General features: G+C 44.8%; 1 protein-coding gene across 2 annotated transcripts in view; it reads right to left on the bottom strand.

Annotated features, from left to right (window-relative positions):
- MYLK3 (myosin light chain kinase 3) overlaps positions 1-13,189 on the bottom strand; it is a 49,274-nt gene extending 36,085 nt beyond the window's left edge. Inside the window, exon 1 of one of the 2 annotated variants that reach the window (XM_060788455.2) lies at positions 12,899-13,189. In XM_060788455.2, the coding sequence (XP_060644438.2) occupies positions 12,899-12,949 (51 nt within the window). In that variant the 5' untranslated portion in view covers positions 12,950-13,189. Of the gene's footprint in view, positions 1-6,167; positions 6,329-12,898 lie in introns of those variants that run through there. The other variant, XM_067471126.1, reaches the window with a different exon arrangement.
- Between the last annotated feature and the right edge of the window lie 1,304 nt (positions 13,190-14,493).

Here is a 14,493-nt window from a genome sequence, read left to right as displayed (position 1 = left end):
TGGTTCAGTTCATCTTGGAGGAGGTGGGCTTCGCAGATTCTTTTGGCACGGTCTGCCAAAGCTTTAATGGGGCTTCTTTTTTGACTTGGGTGATGGTTGGAGTTTTTATGTAGATATCTATCTGTGTGTGTGGGTTTTCTGTAGACGGTGTGACCCAATTGTTGATCTGGTTTGCGGATGACTAGGACATCTAGAAAAGGCAGTCTTCCTTCATTTTCTTTTTCCATTGTGAATTGGATTTTTGGGTGGATGCTGTTAAGATGTTCCAGGAACCTGTTGAGTTCTTCTTCTCCATGGCTCCAAATGGTGAAAGTGTCATCCACATATCTGAACCATACCATGGGCTTTTTGGTTGCTGTCTCCGGGCTTGTTTTTCAAAGTGTTCCATGTAGAAGTTAGCTATGACCAGGCTGAGAGGGCTCCCCATAGCTACTCCATCTTTCTGTTCGTAGAATTCATTTTCCCACTGAAAGTAACTGGTGGTGAGGCCATGGTGAAACAGAACCGTGATGTCTTCTGGGAACCTCTGGTTGATGAGTGCCATGGTGTCTGCTACCGGGACCATGGTAAATAGAGATACCACATCGAAGCTGATCAGTTTGTCGTTGGTCTTCAATTGCTATTTGCTTTTTCTCGAAAAGCAAGAGTTTGATGACTTATGCCTTTGGAATAGCGCTGTGCCATTTAGCAGCCTCTGCTAATAGCTGTTGATAGATTTCTCCTCCGGCCAGGAAAGCAGACAGCTTCACCAACGCCGTTTAGGGCTTGAAAGGTCAACCGGGACACACTTGTCTCTTACTTATTTCCATTGCAGTCACAAGTCATCACTGCAATGGAAAGAAATAACTCGGACAACAGCGGGAAGAGCAGGGTCACATTTCTATAGCATTCCCTCTCCTCCAAAAATTGCCATAAGTATTGCCCGCAAGACAAGGTATATTTATTTACTTATTTATTTACGGCACTTATATGCCGCCCTTCTCACTCCCGAAGTGGACTCAGAGCGGCTCACAAGATATATATACATACAATATATAGTACAATATCAGTATTATATATTACTATATTGTACTATATCATTATATTGTAATATTATTAGTAATATTACATGTAATCTATATAAATAAAATGTAATGTTCGTTTGTGGTATTCACAGAACTCAAAAACCTCTGGATGAATTGACAACAAATTTGGGCACAAGACACCTATCAAACCAATGTATGTCCTTCACTCAAAAAAATTGCTTTGGTCATTTGGGAGTTGTAGTTGCTAGGATTTATAGTTCACCCACAATCAAAGAGCATTCTGAACCCTTCCAATGATGGAATTGAACCAAACTTGGTACACAGTTCTCCCATGACCAACAGAAAATACTGGAAGGGTTCGGTGGGCATTGACCTTGAGTTTTGGAGTTGTAGTTCACCTACATCCAGAGAGTGTTTTGGACTCAAACAATCATGGATCTGGACCAAATTTGGCACAAATGTTCAGTATGCCCAAATGTGAACACTAGCGGAGTGTGGGGAAAATAGACATTTGGAAGTTGTAGTTGCTGGGATTTATAGTTCACCTACAATCAAAGAGCATTCTGAACCCAACCAACGATAGAATTGGGCCTAACTTCCCACATGGAAACCCCATGCCCAAGAGAAAACACTGTGTTTTCTGATGGTTTTTGACGACCCCTCTGACCCCCCCCCCCAAGGGGTCCCGACCTCCAGGTTGAGAAACACTGGACTAAAGCATGGAAAGACCAGAAAAGCTTACTTCTTGGGATTCTGCAGAATCATAAAGTCTTATAGTTGTAAATTACCACAAAACCCAGTCAATCAATTTCCCTGCCATGCACAAATCCACACCTAAATTACTGGGTTGTTGTAGGTTTTTTCGGGCTATATGGCCATGGTCTAGTTTCGCCTGCATCTATGGCAAGCATCCTCAGAGTTGGGTTGCCATAGATGCAGGCGAAACGTCAGGAGAGAATGCCTCTAGACCATGGCCATATAGCCCGAAAAAACCTACAACAACTCAGTGATTCCAGCCATGAAAGCCTTCGACAATACACATCTAAATTAGTCCGCAGTTTGGGTGTCCTCTTGGATTCTTCGCTCACACTTGAGGCTCAGGTGTCGGCGGTATCCGGGAGGGCCTTTGCACAATTGAGACTTGTGTGCCAGCTGCGACCGTACCTCGTGAAGGCAGATCTGGTCGGGGTGGTCCACGCCTTGGTCACCTCTAGAATGGATTACTGCAATGCGCTCTACGTGGGGCTGCCCTTGAAGACGGCTCGGAAACTTCAATTGGTCCAGCGGGCAGCAGCCAGGATGCTAACCGGGGCTCATTATCAAGAGAGGTCTACCTCTCTGTTTAAGGAGCTCCACTGGCTACCATTTATTTTCCGAGCCCAATTCAAGGTGCAGGTGCTTACCTACAAAGCCCTGAACGGTTTAGGACCACCCTACCTGCGTGACCGCATCTCCATCTACGAACCCACACGCTCACTCCGATCATCTGGGGAGGCCCTGCTCGTGATCCCACCCACGTCGCAAGCGCGCTTGGTGGGGACACGGGACAGGGCCTTCTCTGTGGCGGCCCCCCGACTTTGGAATCTCCGACAGGCCCCTACTTTAGCAGTTTTCAGAAGGAACCTAAAAACCTGGCTGTTCCGATGTGCCTTCTCAGATTAGGAATCCCCCATCCCAAGTCCTAGAAGCACTTTAGCACAACCGATGTTACTGCACACCATACCTCTAATCCTACGTTCCTCCTGCCATTTCAGCACTTTAATCCCTGTACCCCATTGCGCCGGCCGAACCAGTTTTAATAGTGTCTTGATGTAGTTATTGTTGTTATTTTGCTTGATTGCTTTGTTTTGCTTTGTTTATTATTGTGTTATGTTTTATTGTATTGTGTTTTGAGGCTTCGGCCCGTGTAAGCCGCATCGAGTCCTGCGGGAGATGCTAGCAGGGTACAAATAAAGTTAATAATAATAATAATAATAATAGTCTTGAGAGAACCAACCTCTGTTTAAAGACCCCAAAGAATGGATAACCCACCACCTTCCAAAACAGTCCACTCAGTTGTTAGCGTTAAGAAATCCTTCCTAGCATTTAAGCGGAGTCTCCTTTCCAGTCAGTGCATCTTGGAACTGTAGCTCCCAAAAGGAATTTTCCCCAAGCTTTGTTTTAGCAGCAAGCAAACCAACAAACAGACCAAGTTAGGCAGTTTGCTTAGATTCTTCTTGGGTTCCAAAGATATTAACAAGTTCATTTTTCACTTCCTAAATCAGTGTTTCTCAACCTGGGGGTCGGGACTCCTGGGGGGGTGTCGCGAGGGGGTGCCAGAGGGGTCGCCAAAGACCATCTGAAAACATAGTATTTTCTGTTGGTCATGGGAGTTCTGTGTGGAAAGTTTGGTCCAATTCTATCGTTGGTGGGGTTCAGAATACTATTTCATTGTGAGTGAACTATAAATCCCAACAATTACAACTCCCAAATGGCAAGGTCTATTTTCTCCCAATTTAGTAGTGTGCACATTTGGGCATATTGAGTATTTGTGCCAAGTTTGATCCAGATCTGGGTTGTTGTAGGTTTCTCTTTAGGAGAAAATGCCTCTAGAACATGGCCATATAGCCCGGAAAAACCTACAACAACCCAGTCATTCCGGCCATGAAAGCCTTCGACAATACATTGATCCAGATCCATCATTGCTTGGGTCCACAGTGTTCTCTGGATGTAGGTGAACTACAACTCCAAAAACTCAAGGACAACGTCCACCAGACCTTCCCAGTGTTTTCTCTTGGTCATGGGAATTCTGTGTGCCAAGTTTGATTCAATTTCACCATTGGTGGAGTTCAGAAGGCTCTCTGATTTTAGGTGAACTATAAATCCCAGCAACTCCCGCATTACCAAATGTCAAAATCAATAACCCCCAACCCTATCCAGTATTCAAATTTGGGCATATTGGGTATTTGTGCTAAATTTGGTCCAGTGACTGAATATACATCCTGCATATCAGATATTTACATTACGGTTCATAATGGTAGCAAAACTACAGTTATGAAGTAGCAACGAAAATAACGTTATGGTTGGGGGTCACCACAACATGAGGACCTGTACTAAGGGGTCGTGGCATTAGGAAGGTTGAGAACCACTGTCCTAAATGAATCACTTATAGGACAGTCTGAGTGAAGGGGAGGCTAAAAGGGTACTCATATTTCAACGAAACGAACAATATTTTGAAAGAATAGCACTAGGTTCTCTTCTGGTTAGCTCCAGGTCCTTTGCTATTGTTTAAGAAGTGCATATTGGGTGGACAATACAGCTGACAGAACGTAGTCAACGTTATTACAAGCGATCCCTTAGTTACAAACGCTCAATTTACAAACGGCACAGCAAGCAGAATGCAACCAATTACAAACAGTCCCCAAGTTACAAAAACCCAGCTTACAAACAACTCATAGTTAAGAGTGGGGTGAGACAACAAGAAGTGAACAAAATCTATGCCTCGGAAGGGAAATTCATTTCTGAAAGAGTTATTATCAGGGAGGGAAGAGTCTCCACTGAAGCTGTTTTTCCAATCCTTGTTTCCACAAAAAGCCAAATTTTCCAAAATCCAATTCTCAATTTTGAGTGTCACTCCAGTTGTGTCCGACTCTGGGGGTTGGTGCTCATCTCCCTTTCCAATTCTCACAGAGACAGAAAGTGAGGTGACATCTTCTGAACAGGGGCACAGACAGCAAAGCAAATACCAAAGGGGAGTTAGCCCTTCCCTATGCTATCCAAAGCCCCCCATGGCACAGTGGGTTTTGGTCAACAAGTTGCTGAGCTTGTTGACCAAAAGGTCACAGGTTCGCATCCGGGGAGCGGTGACAGCTTCTGCTGTTAGCCCCAGCTTCTGCCAACCTAGCAGTTCAAAAACATGCAAAGGTGAGTAGATCAATAAGTACACTCTGGCAGGAAGGTAACAGCGCTCCATACAGTCATGCCAGTCACATGACCTTGGAGGTGTGTACGGACAACGCCAGCTCTTCAGCTTAGAAATGGAGATGAGCATCAACCTCCAGAGTTGGACACGACTGCACGAATGTCAGGGGACAACATCTTTACCTTTATCTTATATATGCTATCCAAAGTTTGTGTATGTGTATATGTGTGTGTGGCTAGAGCAGTGTTTCTCAACCTGGGGGTTGGGACCCCTGGGAGGGCCGTGAGGGGGTTTCAGAGGGGTCGCCAAAGACCACCAGAAAACACATATTTCTGATGGTCTTAGGAACCCTTTTGGCAGAGAAGGCTGAAGATCTCTCTGCCTGTCCTCATCCTTGTTGGTGTTGGTGAACGACAACTCCCAGAATTCAAAAACAACGCCCCCCCCCCAACCCCACCAGTAGTTAATGTTGGCCATGTCGGTAGTGTGCCAAGTTTGGTGCAGATCCATTTTGGGCTGGGTTCAGAGTGCTTTGATTATAGGTTAACTATAAATCCCAGCAATTACAACTCCCAAATGTCAAGGTCTATTTTCCCCAAACTCCACCAATGTTCACATTTAGACATATTGAGTATTCATGCCAAGTTTGGTCCAGAACCATCACTGTTTGAGTCCACAGTGCTCTCTGGATGTAGGTGAACTACAACTCCCAAACTCAAGGTCAATGCCCAACAAACCCTTCCAGTACTTTCTCTTGTTCTTGGGAGTTCTGTGTGCCAAATTTGGCTTGATTCTTTTCCTGGTGGAGTTCAGAATGCTCTTTGATTATAGGTTAACTATAAATCCCAGCAACTACAACTCCCAAATGACAAAATGAATCCCCCCCCCCCCAACCCCACCAGTTTTCAAATTTGGGCATATTGGCTTTTTGTGCCAAATTTGGTGCAGTGAATGAGGATACATCCTTCATATCAGATATTTACATTACGATTCATAACAGTAGCAAAATTACAGTTACGAAGTACCAATGGAAATAATGTTATGGTTGGGGGTCACCAACGCATGAGGAACTGCATTAAGGGGTCACGGCATTAGGAATGTTGAAAACCACTGAGCTAGAGTGTACCTGTTTCGACTTAGATACAAATTCAACATGAGAACAAACCTACAAAATCTATCTTGTTCATAATTGTATATGAAAGCAATATTTAAAAACCCAAAGAAAGATGTTGTTTCCTTACCGTCAACGTCTTTACGTAATCGGAGAGGCACGACCCTCCCACGCTCAAAGGAAGCGACGGATGCAATGCAGACCCTTGATAGAGCGTTCCCATCTAGCCTTCCTCCTTGGCCTTGTTGGGCAAAACTCCGTCCCTGGTTCTGCCTCCAGCGTTTGACGGAATCAAGCATCTAACCCTCAGCAGGAGCTGGACAGGATAGGCATCCCTCCTTATCGGCCACTAGACCAGGCATTTCAGCCACTTCCTTATCTCCAGGCCCTGGCTTTTTTCTCTGTTCCTACAGCTCACTTCCTGAAGGGCTGATAAGCAAACTTTGGAGCTCAGCAGAGGATGCCGAAGTGTCTGGAATCCCTAAAAAGACTCCTACCCTGAATGAGTCTCTCTTTGTCATTGGAACACGCAACAGTCGTGGTCATAGGAATGCTGCCTTCTGCAAGAGAACCGCCTGCCAGGCGAGTGGACGGAAAGTGGACTAAAAAAAGTCTCATCCAAAGCTGGAGTTAGACTTAAAAAATGTGCCTCTTCCAACTTAGATACCAGTTCAGCTTAAGAGCAAACCTATAGAACCTTACTTACTTAGGCGATCCCTCATAGTCCGAGGATGATGGTCCTCCACGTGTAGTGTCCTGGCGGTGGGTCCATAGGTGGCTGTGGAGTCCTATTCTTCATCTGCATCTTCTCCCACAGTGAGGGCATCGGTTTCCAGGTGGAAGGCTGTCCCGGTTGGGGTTGGCTTGATGCACCTTCCTCTTGGGACTTTTCTCTCTTTCGCTCTCCATTCGTGCCTCTTCAAATTCTACAGCACTGCTGGTCACAGCTGACCTCCAGCTGGAGCGCTCAAGGGCCAGGGCTTCCCAGTTCTCAGTGTCTCTGCCAGAGTTTTTAAGGTTGGCTTTGAGCCCATCTTTCAGTCTCTTTTCCTGCCCACCAACTTTCCGTTTTCCATTCTTGAGTTTGGAGTAGAGCAATTGCCTTGGGAAATGGTGGTCAGGCATCCGGACAACTTGGCCGGTCCAGCGGAGTTGATGGTGGAGGACCATGGCTTCAATACTGATGGTCTTTGCTTCTTCCAGCACGCTGACATTTGTCCGCTTGTCTTCCCAAGAGATTTGCAGGATTTTTTGGAGGCAGCGCTGATGGAATCATTCCAGGAGTTGCATGTGACATCTGTAGACTGTCCACGTCTCACAGGCGTATATCTTGTTCATAACTTGGTGACTGACTGTAACTAAATAGGACTGAAAACATCCCTGTCTGAAACCTTGAAGACATCCTGACAGTTTGTGGAAATGGTATTGAGTTTGATGGACCAATGGACCAACTTAGTATAGGTTAGTTTCCTATAGTGACCAACTAAAGCTATATCAGCGTCGGGACCCCTGGGGAGGTCATTAGGGGGTGTCAGAGTGATAACCAAAGACCTTCCGAAAACACATTGCCTGGAGCAAACTTTTGTTGAGAGGTGATTAGATGTCCTTGTTTGTTTCCTCTCTGTTGTTGTGCTGTTGTAATTTTAGAGTTTTTTAATACTGGTAGCCAGATTTTGTTCATTTTCATGATTTCCTCCTTTCTGCTTCTTGTGGATTTCAATGGCTTCTCTGTGTAGTCTGACATGGTGGTTATGAAAGTGGTCCAGCATTTCCGTGTTCTCAAATAATGTGCTATGTCCAGGTTGGTTCATCAGGTGCTCTGCTATGGCTGACTTCTCTGGTTGAAGTAGTCTGCAGTGCTTTTCATGTTCCTTGATTTGTGTGTTGGGCAATGCTGCTGCGTTTGGTGGTCCCTCTGTAGACATGTCCACAGTTGCATGGTACAAGGTAGACTCCATCAGAAGTGAGAGGATCCCTCTTGTCCTTTGCTGAACGTAGCATTTGTTGGATTTTCTTGGTGGGTCTGTAGATAGTTTGTATGTTGTGTTTCCTCATCAGCTTCCCTCTGCGGTCATAGGGACTACCAAACGCAGCGCCCAAACACGAATCAAGGAACATGAAAGGCACTGCAGACTCCTTCAACCAGAGAAGTCAGCCATAGCAGAGCACCTGAGGAACCAACCTGGTCACAGCATTTTATTTGAGAACACAGAAATCCTGGACCACTCTCACAACCACCATGTCAGACTACACAGAGAAGCCATTGTTTTGACTGAGATCAGTCAAAACAGGAAAGCTGAACAGTGACTTCGGCATTCTGTCAGGCTCCAAGAGAAAAAGATAAGAAATTCTCAGCTAAGTGAAACCAATTTCTGAGTGCTAGAGACATAGCTAACGAGGAGATAAAAGTCCCAAGTACAGGATATGTACTCAGATGAAGCATCATTTGGAATCAAGTCAAGATCTCGGCCTTGTTTCATGGAAGCTTTGCTTGGAAAATTCATGTTTTAAGTGCTTTGTTTCATGGTTTGGATTCTTGGATTCTATGCTTTTATATTCAAGCCTTGGATTCATATTTCCTGATTTCTTGCATTTTATTTGGGAAGTTTTGACTTTGTTTTTGTGGACTTTGCCGGACTATTACCCTGAACTACTTTGTTCCTGCTGGTCTTCCTACCTAATTGGATTTACCGATTTCTTTAAAGTGCTTTTTTCTTTACTGCTTTTTAATCATCTATATAAATAAAAATGTAATGTTCAGTTGTGGGATTAACAGAACTCAAAAACCAGTGGCGAATTGGCACCAAATTTGGACAGCATACACCTAACAACCCAGTGTATGTCCTTCACTCATTTTTTTTTATTTTATCATTTGGGAGTTGTAGTTCTTGGGATTTATAGTTAACCTACAATCAAAGAGCATTCTGAACTCAACCAATTATGGCATTGAACCAAACGTGGTATACAGGACTCCCATGACCAACAGAAAACACTAGAAGGGTTTGGTGAGCATTGACCTTGAGTTTGGGAGTTGTAGTTCACCTATATCCAGAGAGCACTGTGGACTCAGACAATAATGAATCTGGACCAAACTTGGCATGAATACTCAATATGCCCAAATATAAACACAGATGGAGTTTGGGGGAAATAGATCTTGACATTTGGGAGTTGTTGTTACTGGGATTTATAGTTCACCTACAATCAAAGAGCGTTCTGAATCCCACCAATGACAGAATTGGGGCAAACTTCCCACACAGAACCCCCATGACCAACAGAAAATACTTAAGGCCATCCAGTCCAACTCCACCAGGGCAAGAAAACGTAATCAAAGCCCTCCTGACAAAGAGCCATCCAGCCATAGATATAGATAGATATGATTCACACACACACATAGTATCATAGATTTTAAAGGGACCCCTAAAGAGGGACAATGATATGTTGCATGTTCCAGTGTGTGCAAACCAGACAATCTCCACATCAACACTGACAAAGAAACAGCAAGAAATACTATTTACCCACAAGCAGAAAGAAATTACATATATTAAAAATCAATACTTTCTCATTACTTTATTTTCCAGATGACCAAACTGGGCCACAGCAACACATGGCAGGGGATGGCTAGTCTTCAATAAAAGGATCGTTTTCCTATACAACGGTGTGGTGCTTAAAGTCAGAGGGCTTTTCCTGTCCTGGAGTGCAACAGGCTACACCAGTGGTTCTCAACCTGGGGGTCGGGAGCACTGGGGGGGGGGGTCACGAGGGGGTTTCAGAGGTGTCGCCAAAGACCATCCAAAAATGTAGTATTTTCTGTTGGTCATAGGGGTTCCGTGTGGGAAGTTTGGCCAAATTCTATCATTGGTGGGGATCAGAATGATCTTTTATTGTAGGTGAACTATAAATCCCAGCCACTACAACTCTCAAATGCCAAACGCCACCAGTGTTCATTCACATTGGGCATGTTGAGTATTCATGGCAAGTTTGGTCCAGATCCATCATTGTGTGTGTCCATAGTGCTCTCTGGATGTAGGTGAACTACAACTCCAAACCTCAAGGTCAATGCCCACCAAACCCTTCCAGTATTTTCTGTTGCTCATGGGAGATCTGTGTGACAAGATTGGTTCAATTCCATTGTTGGAGTTCATAATGCTCTTTGATGGTAGGTAAACTATGAATCCCAGCAACTACAACTCCCAAATGACAACACGAATCCACTGCCAACCCCAGCAGTATTCAAATCGGGGCATATCATGTACTTGTGCCCAATTTGGTCCAGTGAATGAAAATACATCCTGCATATTAGGATGATTCATAACAGTAGCAAAATTGTAGTTGTGAAGTAGCAACAAAAATAATGTTGTGGTTGGGGGTCATCACAACAAGAGGAACTGTATTAAGGGGTCGCGGCATTAGAAAGATTGAGAACCACTGGAGGGAGGGTTTTTGGTGGTTCCTCAGCACTGTGGGTTAAATCTGTTTGTGGGAGTGGGAACCTATCTGTGGAAGTGGGCACGCCAGCCACATCACACATACCTATTTTCACTTTCCTTAGGTATATAGAAATCCCAGAATTTCCCAACCAACATGGAAGATGAGTCCCCAAAGCAACCTTTTCCATTCTTACGGCAGACACAACATTTGAGTGGGGGATTCCCTGAGTCTTGATACAGACTCTTGGCAACTTGGCAACACATTCAGAATGATAATCCAGGTTGAATGTATTGACGGAAGGACAAAGGGGATCAAGAACGACATTTAACTGGAGTAACTTGAGCCAAGGCAATGTTGTTTTCTTCCACTGCCGGACTCAGCCTGCTCTTTTCAAAGGGGAATGGCACCCGGCGAAAGGACTCGGAGACAGAATGCCAAGGCAAAGGAGGAATGCCAAGGCTTTCAGGACAGCAAGGGTCCCGTCAGGAAATTTGGCAGCCGGTCTGGAACAAACCAGGCTCAATCTGCCACCTTCCATTAGGAGCTCTAAATCCAGAACAGTCCTGTGAAAGGACACCTTGAGACTGCCTTGCGTTGAAATGCAATTCCTGAAGATAACGCAGTGACCCAGCAGCTTCCTTGAGTCTATCAGCATGCACGCTTGGAAGGCAAAAGTAGTTGAAGTAGTTGAAGTGGTGATGTACGGAAAAGCAAACAATTTACACTTGAGTTCTTTAATTGGCTGGTATTTCTTTGAGTTTGGTACAGGATTGGAAATACGTTCCACTATTGGATTCTTGTAGGTTTTTTGGGCTATATGGGCATGTTCTAGAAGCATTCTCTCCTGATATTTCGCCTGCATCTATGGCAAGCATCCTGAGTTGCTTTACTCCAGAAGCGGGGGGGGGGGGGGAGCAAAGGGAGGAAATTCATCCACTCTGGTTTCAAATGGCTTCCAAGGCTTGAGAAAGAAGCAGGGGGAAAGGAAAAGGAGGAAATTCATCCACTCCGGTTTAAAACAGCTTCCTAGGCTTGAGACAGAAGGGGGGGGGGAGAAGAAAGGGAGGAAATTCATCCACTCCGGTTTTGGAACAACAGACGGGTTCAAGATTGGGAAAGGCGTACAGCAAGGCTGCATCCTCTCACCTAACCTTTTTAACTTGTATGCAGAACACATCATGCGATGTGCGGGGCTGGATGAATGCAAAGCTGGGGTGAAAATTGCTGGAAGAAACATTAACAACCTCAAATATGCAGATGACAACACTCTGATGGCCGAAAGCGAGGAGGAGCTGAGGAGCCTTCTAATCAAGGTGAAAGAAGAAAGCACAAAAGCCGGGTTGCAGCTAAACATAAAAAAAACCCAAGATTATGGCAACAAGAATGATTGACAACTGGAAAATAGAGGGAGAAAATGTGGAAGCCGTGACAGACTTGGTATTTCTAGGCGCAAAGATGACTGCAGATGCAGACTGTGGCCAGGAAATCAGAAGACGCTTCCTTCTTGGGAGGAGAGCAATGTCCAGTCTCGATAAAATAGTAAAGAGTAGAGACATCACACTGGCAACAAAGATCCATTGCCTAGTCAAAGCCATGGTATTCCCTGTAGTCACCTACGGATGTGAGAGCTGGACCTTAGGGAAGGCTGAGCGAAGGAAGATCGATGCTTTTGAGCTGTGGTGCTGGAGGAAAGTTCTGAGAGTGCCTTGGACAGCGAGAAGATCCAACCAGTCCATCCTCCAGGAAATAAAGCCCGGCTGCTCACTGGAGGGAAGGAGAGTAGAGACAAAGTTGAAGTCCTTTGGCCACATCATGAGGAGACAGCAAAGCCTAGAGAAGGGAATGATGCTGGGGAAAGTGGAAGGAAAAAGGAAGAGGGGCCGACCAAGGGCAAGATGGATGGATGGCATCCTTGAAGTGACTGGACTGACCTTGAAGGAGCTGGAGGTGGTGACTGCCGACAGGGAGCTCTGGCGTGGACTGGTCCATGAGGTCACGAAGAGTTGGAGACGACTGAACGAATGAACAACAACAACAAAGGCTTGAGACAGAAGCAGGAAGAAAGGAAAAGGAGGAAATTCATCCACTCTGGTTAAAACGGCTTCTCTGGCTTGAGCCGAGGCCAGGGACCAGAAGCAGGGAAAAGCGGAATCATTTCCAACTCACTTACTGCTTTGTAACAGAAATGGTGGAAAAACCTTCGGTAGGGCAAAGGGACTTCTGGTTTCCTTAAAAACTTCAAAATCACTTCAAAAAGCAAATCTTTTCAAATTTATTTCAAATTACGAAGATTTCAACGGAACTTAACCATGCCTAATACGTACCCATAGTCTGAACATGGAACATTTCAGAACTTTGCATGTACTCTTACAGATAGCAGGAAGTGCCACAGATATGAAGAAAATCCAACCCAATTTCCATGGGAGCACCTACCCTTTCATTTGTCTTCCAGCCTTGGCCCAAAGTAGAATTGGTCACCAGCATATAGTCCTTTCTTGGGGGAAACCACAGGAGGAGATGGAAAGCAATGTCACACCGAAGCCTACCACGAACGAAAGTTGGATCAGTCTCCTACAGTAAAGTCAATTCCAAAGGTTGAATCAGAGAGGAAGAAATAAAGGAAACAAACAGGGATCTGTGAGCATCTTCTGCAGAAGAGACATCTTCAAATGCCTGTGCCTGAGCACAAACATATTTCAAGAGGTGCTCCACTCCAAACAGATTAGAGGAAAAGGTCAGGTGCCACCAGCCTCCTCCCTTCCGCTGCACTAATTCATATTTATTTTGTCTCCTGTATCTCTATCGTCCGAGGGAGGAAATCTCTCAAGAGCAAGAGGGCTCTTCTAATCTATGCTCAGGAGGTGCTTTTTTAAATAGCTACTCGCCTGTTCTCCAATTAATATTCTTGGCAAGGGGATACGACGGGCTATTTCAGAATCAGAAGGGCGGGGGGAGAATCAGACTAGATGTCCTCTTTGTAGAACGATGTTTGCCAAATTCAGAGCATAGGAAGGTTGTTATTTGGATTGCAGCTCCCAACATCCTCTGAACCAGTGTTTCTCAACCTGGGGGTCGGGACCCCTAGGGAGGTCACAAGTGGGGTGTCAGAGGGGTCACCAAAGACCATCAGAAAACACAGTATTTTCTGTTGGTCATGGGTGCTCTGTGTGCCAAGTTTGGTTCAATTCCATCATTGGCGGTGTTCAGAATGTTCTTTGATTGTAGGTGAACTATAAATCCCAGCAACTACAACTCCCAAATGTCAAAGTCTATTTCCCCCAAACTCCACCAGTGTTCACACTTGGGCATATTAAGTATTCATACCAAGTTAGAACCAGATCCATCATTGTTTGAGTCCACAGTGCTGTCTTAAGGTAGGTGAACTACAACTCCAAAACCCAAGGTCAATGCCAAACAAGCCCTTCCACTATTTTCTGTGGGTCATGGGAGTTCTGTGTGACAAGTTTGGTTCAATTCCATCATTGGTGGTGTTCAGAATGCTCTTTGATTATAGGTGAATTATAAATCCCAGCAACTACAACTCCCAAATGTCAAGGTCTATTTCCCCTAAACACCACCACTGTTCACATTTGGACATCCTGGGAAAGAATGAAGGTTTCTTTTGAGATTCAAGGAGAGTTGTCCTATATTTGTCCCTCTCTGGGAACAGTAAGATCTTGGTAACACTGCTTGATGGTTGCATGCCTTCAAGCTGTTTCTTATTTATGGTGATCTCATTATAGGGAATTTCTAAGGGAAGTCAATCTGACTCCTTTCTTTTTGCAACAAAGCTAAATTAGGTTCAAATCCATCGCTGGTGGAGTTCAGAATGCTCTTTGATTATAGGTGAACTATAAATCCCAGCAACTACAACTCCCAAATGTCAAGGTCTATTTCCCCCAAATACCACCAGTGTTCACATTTGGGCATATTGAGGATTCATGCCAAGTTTGGTCCAGATCCATCATTGTCATGGGAGTTTTATGTGCCAAGTTTGGTTCAATTCCATCATTCGTGGTGTTCAGAAT

Source organism: Anolis sagrei, chromosome 8 (assembly GCF_037176765.1).
Source record: "Anolis sagrei isolate rAnoSag1 chromosome 8, rAnoSag1.mat, whole genome shotgun sequence".
Classification (NCBI taxonomy): Eukaryota; Metazoa; Chordata; class Lepidosauria; order Squamata; family Dactyloidae; genus Anolis; species Anolis sagrei.
Note: the sequence above shows the minus strand (reverse complement) of the source record. Positions and strands in the feature narration are given on the sequence as shown.